The 13952-nt window shown below is 38.1% G+C and overlaps 1 protein-coding gene across 1 annotated transcript in view; it reads right to left on the bottom strand.

The window, feature by feature from the left end:
- Positions 1–2803: 2803 nt before the first annotated feature.
- Positions 2804–13952, bottom strand: part of GOLIM4 (golgi integral membrane protein 4) — a 138183-nt gene continuing 127034 nt past the window's right edge. The window contains exons 15-17 of the mRNA XM_042781762.1: positions 13713–13781; positions 3744–3824; positions 2804–2953 (exon numbers count right to left, since the gene is read on the bottom strand). Of these exons, the coding sequence (XP_042637696.1) occupies positions 2804–2953; positions 3744–3824; positions 13713–13781 (300 nt within the window). The remainder of the gene's footprint in view (positions 2954–3743; positions 3825–13712; positions 13782–13952) is intronic.

Genomic DNA, 13952 nt, shown 5'->3' with positions numbered 1-13952 from the left:
GAACAAGGATATTTAAGGGATAGGCTTCAGAAGGCAAGCCTGCAAAAAAGATGGAGAAAGAGGCGGCAAGATGGTAGAAAGAGAACTAGGAACAGACAGTACAATGGAAGCAAAGTGAAATTCAAGAAAACAAATCGACTTGATTCATTCTTTTTAATGGCTGTGCAACATAACGTAGTATGGACGTACAACAATGTAATAAAAAAAGTGAAAACAAAGAACTCAAACAAGGAAGTTAAACAATGTCAAATGCTCCAAAAAGACAAAGTTCTTTTGTATGAGAAGGGGAGTCCATCAACCTTACAGGAGTGATGCAGGGATTAAAGTACAACATACATGATACTTCCCTTATAAAGAAGGTATCAGTAAATCATTTTTCTAGATAATAGTTCCTGTGACTCACATGTGGCTCAGATTATACTTTTACTCCCAGATCGCTTTCAATCATTCCTGCAAGTAACAAGTTATTGTGATTTTACTAATGTGGCTTTTTTGTGCTTCATTTTCTCCTCCCAAATAAATGTGCCTTTTCTTCCTCTTCTAATGACATCACCAAAACTTCTGATGAAGGTACCAAAACCTTTGACTTATGGAATGCACCAAAACTTATGGACAAATTGGCAGGGTAAGTGACATTTTATTTCTGTTCATTTCATTAATGTAGATCAGCTCTGGCTGATTAGTTCTCTCTCAAACATCAGTGAGAATGGCTTTGTAAGGTGAACAAAATGCTGTGACTGTTGCTTTCCTGGGGGGATTTAAGAGTTTTTGCTTATTGTGTATGTGTATGCACAATGTTCCGTGGTGGTACAAATGGTTTGTGGTTGACTGCTAACCTAAAAAGTTTGGCTGTTTGAACCCACCCAGCAGTACTGTGGAAGAAAAAAAGGCCTGGTTTTCTTGATTTCCAGGAAAATCCTACTAAGCAGTTCTACTCTATATACATGGTACCATGAGTCAGAAATAACTCAAGGGAAGTTAACAATATGTATGTGCACATGATACTCTTAAATTTTCTGCACTTGTTTCTTTTCTCTTCCCCCACAACACATAAAATATTGTAGCTTTCTTTAGAGTTTTGGGGGAAGTATGTGCCAATCCAATAAAGGAGATAAGAAAAGTAGGTTGGGAACATTATTTTATAATTCACTAATATGTATCAGTACTTTTTAAAGTTATTCTATTAAAAAAAAAAACTAAAGAATATTTGAAGATCAGAAACTAATAAGTCATCACATACTTTAAGAAGATTTACCACTTGCTTTTTAGGGCTTTATTGACTATTAGCAAGTTTCAATGTATTTCAAATAATTAAATACTGCAACTGGGACATTAAAAATACAAACTAATTTACCAAAATAATTGTATTCTGAATATTATGTACAATATTATACATTATACATATCATAAAGGGTTTTTATACATAAATGTAAGATTTATGATTATTAAAGATCCAAAATACCTTTGAACAAAACATCCCTATGAATACATACACACTCACTCAACTGGGATAATCAAAAGCATACATGAATGTGGTTATCAAAATATAAAATTATATTCATATGATAATGGGAGAAACAGAAATTTACCTTTATTAATTTAAGTGTGGCTATTACAGAATCAGAGACTTATGAATTATATTCTCTAGTTCTTATATATTTAAAAAGCTTTATGCTTACAAGTGAAATATGTCTCTATTCAAGGGGAGTTTTTTTTTTTTTTTACTGTAATTCATAATCATTAAAATGCCTTACACATAGGCAAGAAGCAGACCCAATCCTAGCAAACAGAAAATCATGAGGGTATATCATATCACCATCTGTATCTTGTAGTTTTGAAAAATAACCCTATTATAGTTTGGTATATCTTAATATTCATAGTCATTATCAAATTGATTATGTGTTGCGACATACAGCTTACAGGGTAAGTATATACTATCGTAGAGAACTAGCTATTGAAATGATGAGATCACTGGGTGACTTCAGAACAAAAAACACTGAGAATGGGTTCTCACGTACAAAATAGCATGCATACACACTTAAGTTTTTAAACGTGTCAGTCCTTCAAAAAGGTTAGTATTCTGATGTGTTACACTTTGTTTGACACTGAAATATCTAATTAATCCAGGATACTGTCTCATGAGTAATAGTACTATTTTAACTTAAAATTTAGTTCTTCTCAAGCGGAACAGCTATGATTTTAAGTTTGTTAAAGATTTTTGTAATTTATCTGAAAAAAAAAATTGAAAAGCAGTATCTTTACTCTGCAAAAAAAGAGTGCCTTTCCAAGTGCATGCCACTCTGTACATGGATCTCACTCCAGAGACAGAGACAAGTGAAAATTCTATCAGAAGCCAGGAAGGTCAGCAATTAGTAAACTGATGTTTCTCTTAAAGTTTACCCAGAATCCTGCAGTTTCACTATCTTGATATCCTGTACTTTACCAAAGTCAAACAGAACATTTGGGAACTACAGAATAAAAGGTAACAAGTTGAAACATATACAAAATTAATGTTCTTTCCAACATCTCATAATCTACAAAAAATGAGATGCAAAGCCTACAGTCTGCTTTTATTGTTTTCTTTCTTGTTCGTGTTTAGCTTGAATATAAAAGAAGCTCTAACCTAGGTTATCAAAATATATTCATAGAAATGTATGAGTATTTCTAATATAAAAGTTAAAAAAAAAAAGTCTACATTCTTAATTTCTGCAATTAAATATCCTAGAGTTCAGTAGGCAGATTTATTTTCAAGCAGCTTGGGAAGAACCCGTTGGCTGAGCACTGTCTTTGACACTGGACACAGCTACATTTCGGCTCTTCGATGTGATTTCTCGGCAACAGCAGCCCCATCTTCTTCCTCCTCTTCCTCTTCCTCGTAGGGTTCCTCTTGGCCTTTGGGGTGGTTGTCCTCTCGGACTTCTTGCTCTTCTCCATCATTGTTTTTATCATCAACCTTTAGAGAAAAAAGAAAAACCAGGTAAGGAGTAGGGAGTAGAGTTAGTGATACAAACAAATCCCTCAAAAAAAAAAAAAAAAAAGATTCAAAATGACTCAGTTTTGGTGAAAGGAAACAAGTGACAAAAAATGATCCTTCAGACAACAATGCTCATGTATCCTAATCCTCATGTTGTCACAACTTTTCCTAATTCTAAGGAGGCCTGTTAAACTCAGTGGCACCATCATCACCCACTGGGGTATCAGAAGGTTGGGAGGTACGAAGTTTAAGTACATGGCTACTAACTGAAAAGTTGGCAGTCTGAACCCAACCAGTGGCCTTGCAGGAGAAAAGACCAGGCAATCTGCTTCAGTAAAGATTACAGCCTTGGAAACTCTATGAGGCAGTTCTACTCTGTCCTAGAGGGTCACAAGGCGTTGAACACCCACTCAGTAACACCTACCAATCGACCACCACCTCAGGGCAAGCAAGCAGGACTTTGAAGAGATCTGTTGTCTTTTAAGCCCCTGCTGAGGATCTGCATTTCCACCCTAGATACACTGACTCAGAACCTACAGTTTAACAAGATCCCCAGGTGACTCTTATCTTATGTGTACATACAATACACTCCCATGTTCTTATGTATACCAGAATGAACTAGTTTGAAGCCCTGCAAGCAGGTTAGCATTCTTTGACCAAATTTATACATATATAAATATAACATATTATTTATCTTCTGCACCTTGTCTGAACACTGAGATATCATACACATATGAAAATGCAATAGAAATTTATATCCTAAACATACATTTTCATCATTTTCACCATAGGTCTCTTCAGCATTATGATCCAATTCCCTTTTTTTCTCTTCAGTCAAATCTTCCTGAATCTAAAACAAACCAGAGGTACTTGCATAACACTTTTATCATTTAAACAATTCCAACAAGTTCTGACCTCCAGAAAGTACACTCAAAGTAACAGAAACAAAACTAAACTTAAAAAAAAGGAAAAAAAATAAAAATCAAAGGTGTGACTTATGTATTAGATACAAAGAAATGTATACACTTACTATAAAAGTCAATGTGACTGATCCTAAATCAAGGACTTTGTGTTTGAATTTCTGATTTCTTTGGATAAGGATTAACACTCTCAAGCCTAACACCTGGAGAAATTCAGTTTATAAATCTAAAAATACTCCCTTTCAAAGTAGAAAGAACTGTAGTCTGAAAGCTCTGGTATGTTTTAAGTTGTACAGAGGCAAGAGGCATCTATTTCACTGAACTCACAAATTTCAATAACCTGGTTGCACACCTGGCACAATTACAATTGCTGAATAAATATTGCGGAATAAATGACTCAATGAAGGAACAAACAAATCAACACAACAAAAATATATCTGCTCTGTAAAGGCACAGCAAATAGACATCACTGGTTATATACAAAAGAGCCCTGGTGGTACAGTGGTTAAAGCGGTTAGTGCTAACCAAAGGGTAGGCAGTTCAAACCCACCAGCTGCTCCACAGGAGAAAGATGTCAGTCTGCTTTCGTAAAGATTTTAAAAAAACAAACCAAATTCACTGCTGTCGAGTTGATCTGACTCATAGAGATCCCTCCTTGGGTTTCTGAGGTGGTAACTCTATGGAAGGAGATCACCCAATCTTCCTTTCAAGGAGTGGCTGGTGGGTTTGAACCACCAGCCTTTTGGGAGCAGTCAAATGCCTTAGGCAATACGCTACCAGAGCTCCCCTCGTAAAGTTTAGAGCCTTGGAAACCCTACAGGGTCACTATGAGTTGGAATCAACTCCACAGCAATGAGTATGGTTTAGCCTATATACAAGATAGTAACAACTTGCTGTATTTATGCAATAATTAATAATGAACTTCTCTATCAAAAATAACTAGAAAATTGCACGTGATTATTTCAATTTTTTCATAAAATAATCTATTACACTGCCTCAAATCCTTACCCTCCCTTTAATGTTCTAACATGACATTTCGATTTTAAGTAGTTTTCCTTTATATACTCAATTATTACTGTGTTTCATTGATTCCAATTATTCATCCCAAAATGCAAATCAAAGCAGCCTAATGATATGTTTGCTAAACAGTCTCTAATAAATATGATCACATTCCACAAAAATGCAGAGTAAGGTGTCTTCTAACTTGCTGACTGTCTTAAAGACTGTATTATGTCATAAGATTTAAGTTAGGTGAATACAGTTTTAAACACTGTTGAATATCAGTTAAACATAACGTAGTATACTGGTACCAAAAGAAAAACTGATCTCTTCTAGGACTTTGGTAGGAGTTCTTCTTGAATAACACAAAACTATAGAATTTTGGGGGAAGTCTATGTGTTGAAAATCTAAAAAAAATGTGCCAAGGAAGGAAAGCATGCAGGTGCTATAATGAAGAAGCACCATATTACAGGCTGTCTCAAGGTGTCCAGTCCAGATGAGACAGGAATGAACTGCTGTCTCTCAGACCAGTTTTGGGAGGAACATGGCCCATCAGGAGCCCCCAGAGATGAACCTTCAGAGATGCCCTAGACAGGGCCACGCCTTCTTGACTCTCTTCTAACCAGCCACTATACTAACACCAAACACATTCTGAGGACCTTGGCACCAAGTATACTTTGTATTCACATTTTCGTGGTGGACTGAGCTAAAGAGAAGACACTTTTGTCTTACTTTATGACTTTATCAAAGAGCTCTGTTGGCACAGTGCTTAAGTGCTAGTTGCTAACTGAAAGGTCAGTCGTTTGAAACCACTAGCCAATCTGCAGTAGAGAAAGATGTGGCAGCCTGCTTCCATGAAGATTACAGCCTTGCAACGCGGATAGACCAGCTCTACTCTGCCCTATAGGGTTGCTAAGAGTTGGAATCAACTTGATCACTGTGAGTTGGTTGGTTTGGTATGGCCCTATCAGTGGTCCATGACATCTATTCTGCCCTGTGTCACAGAACTTCACAGTAACACTCCATAGGACACTGGGATAAGAAAAATGAAATACTTATTTTTATAATATATTAAGATCTGATGAAGCGATGCATCAATAAATTGCTGAAATGGCCCTGTTTATTTCTAGTAACAAAACCATGTCATCCAAATAACCTTAATAATGAAAATAAATTATTAGTGAACACTAAACATAGTAGTTGGGGGTGGGGGACTGACTTGAAATTATGCAATATGGTAGCGAGAATCTATAAATCAGAGGTTGGACAATTTTTCCTGTAAAGAGTTGGATAGTAAATATTTTTGGCTTTCTGGCTGTAACTAACATCTTTGTCACAACTACTCCATTCTACAGTTGTGGTGTAAAAGCAGCCAGACAATAGGGTAAGCCTATGGGCCTGACCCTGTTCCACTAAAATTTTATCTACAAAACACACTGCAAGTCAGTTTGTCCACCTACATACAGACTATGGAGTCTGACAGACTTGAACTAAAACCTTGGCGCCACAACTCTTCCAGCAGTAAGTACGTTTGTTCTTACTATGAAAAATTTCAAGCGCAAACAAATGATGGAAGAAATTTAATGAACCTCTTATAACCACCATAAAAGTTCACGAGCTCTCTAGATGTCGCCACGCTTGCATCATCTATCACTTTTCTATTTCTGTTTTGATGAATTACTAAAAAAAATTCTAGACATTATGAATTTTACATCTGTGTGCATCTCTAAAAATAACAGACATTTGTTCATAAAGCCATAATGCAATTTCCACACCTGATAAAATTAGTAATACCTTAGTATCATCTCATAGTCCATTTTCCTAATTTTCCTTAAAATGACTATTATAATCATGATCCAAAGGCTTGGTTCCACTCGCCTCCTTTATCCTTAATGCTACTGACCTATCCTGTAAAACCACATTCTGGTTTGCTTCTTTGTGGTGTCACCACTCATTCATCCAGTACCCACATTCCTCTAAATAGAAGTGAGCTTAAAGGTTTGTATGCACTCAGGTTCTACTTAAAAAGTACTGGTATTTCAGAGGTGGACTACACATCTATTCCATATTTTCCTTGCATCAGAAGGCACATCAAGTTTGTTTGTCCCAATTTTAGTAAGGCTAAAATTGGCCAGCAAGCATAGACAGTGACAAGCTGATCCTTCCATAGCTCCCCAACCTCCCTTCATTTAGTGATTTTACTCATCAAGAATTTCTTGAATCAATTATTATAATTATCAGTCAAAAACTGGCGACTTTCTATTTCTATCATCCCTTCTGTGTTTACTAACTTTTATAAAGAAGAACTTACCAATAATGGCTATTTAGTTAACCTATGCTACATTCTGTACAAGAAAGGCACAATAAACTCTTAAGTCTTTCCTAATAATTGCCAATTTTCAGCATTAAGAGTTGTTAATCACTTCCAAAAGTGTCCAGTGAGGGAGAGAAGAGTTATTATCATCATTATACCTATTCCTCACTTATCAAATGTCTTGTTATCCAACATTTTGCATTTATAATAAAAAATCGACTAGGTTTTTTTTTTTTTTTGCATTTAATGACATATATCTGGGATATAAAGGAGCTCTGGTGGTGCAGTGCCTAAGGCATTTGACTGTTACCAGCTGCTTCATGGAAGGAAGATGGGATGATCTACTTCTGTAAAGATTTACCACCTCAAAAACCCAATGGGAGTCACTATGAGTCGGAATCAACTCAGCGTCAGTGAGTGCTTTTTTTGGTTTTATTACCTGGCAGTAATGAAGGAAGGCTATGTGTCAACTTGGCATATAAGCAAGCTGTTTGTGGTTTGGCAGTTAAGTAACGATGTAGTCATCCTCCACTTTTACGTAACACCAAGTTTCGAGTAACAACCTGCTCTTCGGAACCTAACAACGTTCATAAGTGAGGAGTGGGTATATTATTACTTACTTTCATTCTTTCTTTTGGAGAATCATTATACTTCTGGGTCTTTACATATTCAGTGTATTTCAATCACTTACACTGTTCTTTTTTATGATCACATTCTCCCATCTTTGGCCATGAGAATTCCTTCATATGGGCTCCTATGTCTTTTTTATATAACCTTAACTCATGAAAGACAATGAACTAGTATAAGGCTTACTTTCCTTATATGTAAAATGGGAATTAAAAAAAAATATTATCTCTTTTGGCAGGTGACAAAATTTGGGAATAATTAGAGATAATGCTTGGGACACTGCATGACACCAAATAAATCTTCCATTATGGCAGTCACTAAAATCAGACCTGAGTGGGTTCTAATCATGATTCTAACAATAACAAGCAGTGTGGCTTTCAATAATTTAGTTAATCTCTCTAAACCTCAAATTTCTTATCTGTGAAATAAACAGGTTGGATAAAAATCATCATCTTCAATTTTCTCTGTGTGTATATAGTGAGAAAGGAAGAGCCATAGACCCTTTTTTAAAGATTTTGATAAGAAAGATAGAAATGAGCATAGATACACAACATTCTACATTAAAGTTTCAAGAGCCTTGGACTTCGTGAAGCTCATCCAGGGTTGCATGCTCTAGAACAGTTTATCTAAACAGTGTGGCCCACAACCATCAGCATCAGTTGGCATGCCTGTGAAAAATTCAGATTCCAAGGCCACAATAAGGCCAAGGTCAAGATCGCCAAGGGTAAGATCTTGTAGAAATTTGTATTTTTCATATACTCCCCAAGGTGATTTTTAGCCACGGCAAAAACTGAGAACCACTCCTTTTCCTTGAGCGACAATGTTAAGAATGTCTCTGGGTAGTGAAATCATCACTCTTTTACAAAATTTTTCTTTTCTACATTTGGAATTTATTGTAGAAAACGTATCTTAGCAGTTGTCAATAAAATCTGAGTTAGGAACCACTGATTAAAATCCACTTTAGATAACCCAAAAGTGATAGACTCTTAGATACACTTTGTATTTTAGTAATATATTATCTGTGTTTGGGGGCAAAAATAATTCAAATTCCTTTTAAAGCCATTAGTGAAAAGGAACAAAATGATAGGGAGTTTTCTAATTGACCTTTAAAATATGCTTAGATTCATAACCTCAAACCAAATGTCATTCTTTTATAATGTAGATACACCAATTACATCTTCCACATCCGACCTTTCTTATCCTGCTGAAGCAGACACAATACTTTATCAAAGATTTCCCAACACTGCTCCTCCTTACTCATTTTTATTTTCTGAAATCTAATGTTGTATGCATTTTAGAACGGAGCCCTACATGATTTGGCAAAGTTTATAAATGGCAAAAAGAAAGACGGGAAAAAAAACCACTAAAAACAAAAACTGATATGCTGAGTTCTGAAATGGCTTTGGCTAGCTCTGACTCTGTATGTGTTAATGCTTTTCTTTCATCCATCAAAGATGTGGAATGAGATGTGAACAGGTAAGCTGAACTTTAAGCTGTCAAAAGTGCTGGGATCCAAAGAGGTAGATAACTCAAACTCACTGCCATTGAGTCGATTCAACTCATAGCAACCCCTCCTTGGGTTTCCAAGGCAGTATCTCTATGGAAGTAGACTGCCCAATCTTCCTTCCTCCGTGCAGTGGGTTTGAACCGCCTGCCTTCTGGTTAGCAGTCAAATGCCTTAGGCACTATGCCACTGGACCTCCCAAAAAGGTAGATGGAATGCGACAAATGAAAAGCCTATAGCGAAGCGAGCTACAGTGATAACCACCACTGCTGAGTGATGTTTAACAGGACAGTCTCTGCCATCTGGATTGCTTCCTGATGGGGTGGTTCAAAGACAGGCAGTCCCACATAGGCGTGTGTACATATCTGGCCACTGAAGGTAGCCATACAACCTCATGCTGTGCTCTCTCTGGAGAGTTCGGATCAATCTGTTTTCAGTTAACTTGGTAAACCAAGGGACTCAGGTTTTTCAAGTCATTTAACCATGTATTCTTTTCTGCACATTTAAATAATTTTGAAATGCAGCTAGTACTATCTGGCAATGCCATCACTTGTCCTGTTGCTCACAGTCTAAATAACCCAAACCAGATGCTGACAAGTCAATTCTAACTCATGGTGATACTGTGTGTGTCAGAGTAGAACTGAGCTCAATACAGATTTCAAGGCTGTGACCTTCTGGAAACAGAACAGTGGGCCTTTCTTCCAAGGTGCCTCTAAGTGGATTCGAACTGCCAACATTTTGGCTAGCAGTAGAGCATGGAACCACTTGCACCACCCAGGGAGTTCTTGTGTGCTCATAAATAGATTAAAAAAAAAAAAAATTACGAGATGTAAGTAACTTAAGGATGGAATCACGAGATAAATGTATTTCTTCCTCACAATCCCAAACAAGAAACAAAGAACACTTGCTGATAATAGTCATTTTTATGTCTTAGAAGAATAACATTGCTGCACTAACATGAAAGAAGGTAGGGATACTGTACATTTCCTAAAAGTCACTTGCTTTGTGATACAAAATACCCGCAATCCTTACAGAAACAACAGAAGGCAGACACAGAGTAATCCCTCACAGACAGCCAGACACTGTGGGAGAGAGATCCAGCAGATCTGCTGACTCAGGACTATAGCACTGGAGGACACTAAACTCGATTGGCACAACAAAATACATAAAAATCTTGTTCCTCATCCTACACTGGTGAGTAGCAACTGGGGTCTTAAAAGCTTTCAAGGAACCATCTAAGATGTAGCTAATGGTCTCCTATCATCAGAAGCGAAGAGAGGTGCAAAAACACAAGGCCATTTGGAAGCAATCAGCCCACAATGGCCCTCGAGACCAGAAGAACTAGATGGTGCTCGGCTACCAATGCCAACCACTCAGGAAAGGATTAAATCTGGAGATCCTGGATAGAGTGGGAGGGAAAATGTTCAATGAAATCCCAAAACACTGTAATGACCAGAATTACTGGTCAGATGGAGTCTGATGAGATCTCCATTACTATGGCCCTGGGATACATTTTGGGCCTGGAATAAAACTCACTCCCAAGGGCTGGCTCTCAGCCCAATAGTAAACAGGATGTACATGCAGACCACTCAACACAGGGTGACGCACCCACATACTCTATGAAAATGCATCCCTTGGAGCAATCGACCACGGGGCACCAGAGGGGCAATATTTGCATGGAGGAAATGCAGGACACACAAGAGTGCATAATGATGAGCAACACAGGGGGGAGAGGGGTTACTGAGCAGGGAGGGAAGGAGACTGGGTTAGAGCTGTTGTTGTTGTTGTTGTTATGTGCCGTCAAGTCGATCCCGACTCATAGTGACCCCTCCTTGGGTTTCCGAGGCAGTATCACTATGGAAGTAGATTGCCACATCTTCTTTCCGAGGAGTGGCTGGTGAGTTTGAACCGCCAGCCTTCTGGTTAGCAGTCAAGTGCCTTAGGCACTATGCTACCAGAGCTCCCGGGTTAGAGTTGGGGATGGGGGAAAAAAAAAAGTCACTTGTTTTGGGTCTTTTACTCTCAGAGTTCTAATCTACAATTTTGGTGGGCTGGACCTGTGGAGCAGGTACAGTTCTGCAAAATATAATTTCTCCCTAGGAGTAGATGCTAATAGAGAGAGTTTTGACTGTGGGATGGCACTGATGGCAGCAGTGGACCTTACTTTCTAGTGGATAGCTAGGATAGTCAGAGGTCTCAGATTTAATAGACTGAAAACAATGCAGAGTTATATATAGTATTTTATAGTTTTCAGTGATTCCATAAATGTTGTTTCATACTTATACACTTAGAAGTAACGCAATATGTTTTTTCACATACTGCTTTCTCATTTTTCTCATTTTGCTGAAGTCCATTTCATGTGTAACTCTTACTAGTCCTTGTGTGGTATTTGGACACCACTCTTTTCCTCCACTCTCAAGTGAAGAACTAGAATACAACGGAAACTGGTAGGAAGATCAATAACTGATCATCTCAGGAACTACCACAAAAATACAGCACAGTCTGAACAAAGGACATTGAGGGACAAAGTGGAAAGCTGCACAGTACAAAATCAAGGCATGACAGTCTTCCACTAGGGAAACAGATCCCAGACACAGGAAATCTGTACAGAGAACTAGGAAAAAGGAATTAGGGCCTGGGGCTAGGTGCAGAGAGAGAGAAAGGGACTTGTCAGTTCACGGAAGAGAAGGGAGCTGAGTGAGTGGCTGTCAAGGATGAAGTACCCACCACTAGAGGTCATTCCCTCTGCCTTCCCACCATTTCTCCTTTCTGTCTGTCTGTACTTTCTACCCTGTCTTCCTTGGATCTCAGGATTTCTTTCTCCACCTCAACTGATGATAATGTAGAAATAAAAAAACAATCAGTTATTTATTGATTGATATTTTATGTTTACCCTTCTGAATATTTAAAAAGAAGTTAAGGTGAACCTTTTCTCTTTTAGCCCCATAAAGATTCCTGGCATCTGACATAAAAAAAAAAAAAAAAATAGTATTAGCATAGACATCCCGTTACAACAGAAGCCAAATGAGTATCTTTTTCTTGGCAAATGTCTTAATATTCAAGGCTGCTAGTTTCTCAAATCCTCTCTTCTGATAAGGCATTTCAAGGTCCTGATTTAAGATCAACACCAGGATGAGAAAAACAAGAGAATAAAGACATTTCATGTGACTAGAGATGTTGCCAATGGTTGTAAAGAGCTACATCCATCTCTGTTTTCCTGGGCTAAGCACACATTTGAGCATTAGCTCCAAAAAGCTGGCAAGTGCAGTAAGAATAAGAACAAGAAAAGTCAACCTAGCCAAGAGAACTGTGTGAGTGCAGGAGCTGCACATGTAGCCGGAGCAGGGTCTCCAGTGTGGGGACAGTATTTGTCCAGGCTGCCATTTTCCCATTCTCTCATGCAGCTTCCTCTCAGCCAAACCCGCACACTTAAGAGACAGCCTGCTGAGAAGTGGCTAAGAACCAGGTTTTAATTTTTTTTAATATGAGATCCAACAACTGGTCTACAGAGAGTCTAAACACGGGGCCTTGACTGCAGAGCTTCAACAGTCCTCAGAGTGGAGGGCCGTGGCTGAATGGCTATGGGAACAAGCAGCATTCACCAATCGATCACATGAAGGTGGCACTAACGGAGATGCTGCACTAAATCTAATATTCCTAAAGTTTTCAATCAGCAAATTAAAGTGAAAAATTAAGAAATCCTATCCAAATGCAATTTATTCAACTGAGCTCCTCACATATTTTTCCTTTTTCTTTATTGTTGAATTTTAATTAAGATACTGAAATTTTAAGAGGGAAGAGGGCAAAAGGAATGGTTGAACAACTTACTGAAATTAAAAAAAAAAACAACAACAAACTCACTGCCGTCGAGTCGGATCTGACTCAGCGACCCCCTCCTTGGGTTTCCAAGGCAGGAGGTGTTAAGTCTATGCCAGTGAATACCATGGGTGTCCTGTGAGGCAGGTACTACGGAGAGGTCTCCAGAGAAAGTTACAAGCTTAAGCCAGACTCATTATACACAGCTTTGTTCTTCTCTCTTTTTGAGAGAAAAACAGGATAAAATACTCTTACAGAAGATCACAAAAATCTAAATCCACAATTCCTGGAAAAGCCAATGTGTTTTTAACTCAACATTTCCACGAGAACCAGAGAGGTGTGTTCTGTTTCCCTGTTTCTGTTATCTTCTAACTGGATGTCTCCACTGCCATGATCTATTTCCTCTTCAAACCACCTTTTTTTTTATCCTGCTTAGGTCTTTCTGAACATTTCTATACAAGGTGTGTCAAAGAAAATGCTTCTTAAGTTTGCTTTATAAGTAAGGTTAGTGTGAGAGACCGAGCAATTTGATCAGAAACCTGCATTAAATCTTACTACCTCCTCTTCCCCCTCTTCCTGGTACTGTTCATCAACATTATCTTCCTGCTGGTCTGGATTTCCTGCCATCTGTTGAAACAAAAGGGGAGGCTCACGTTACTGTCCATTAGAGATGGGTCTCACAGTGCTCTGAGACAAAGGGCAAGCACGCCACCATGAAAAGTGCACTTTGAATGCATCAGTGACCAGGAAATGATGAACAAAGCCCAAGATGTCCACTGCCACCTCTCTTGCAGGGCA

Source organism: Orycteropus afer, unplaced genomic scaffold, assembly GCF_000298275.1.
Source record: "Orycteropus afer afer isolate SDZICR_OR568_19922 unplaced genomic scaffold, OryAfe1.0 scaffold00168, whole genome shotgun sequence".
Lineage (NCBI taxonomy): Eukaryota > Metazoa > Chordata > Mammalia > Tubulidentata > Orycteropodidae > Orycteropus > Orycteropus afer.
This window is presented reverse-complemented; position numbering and strand designations above follow the sequence as displayed.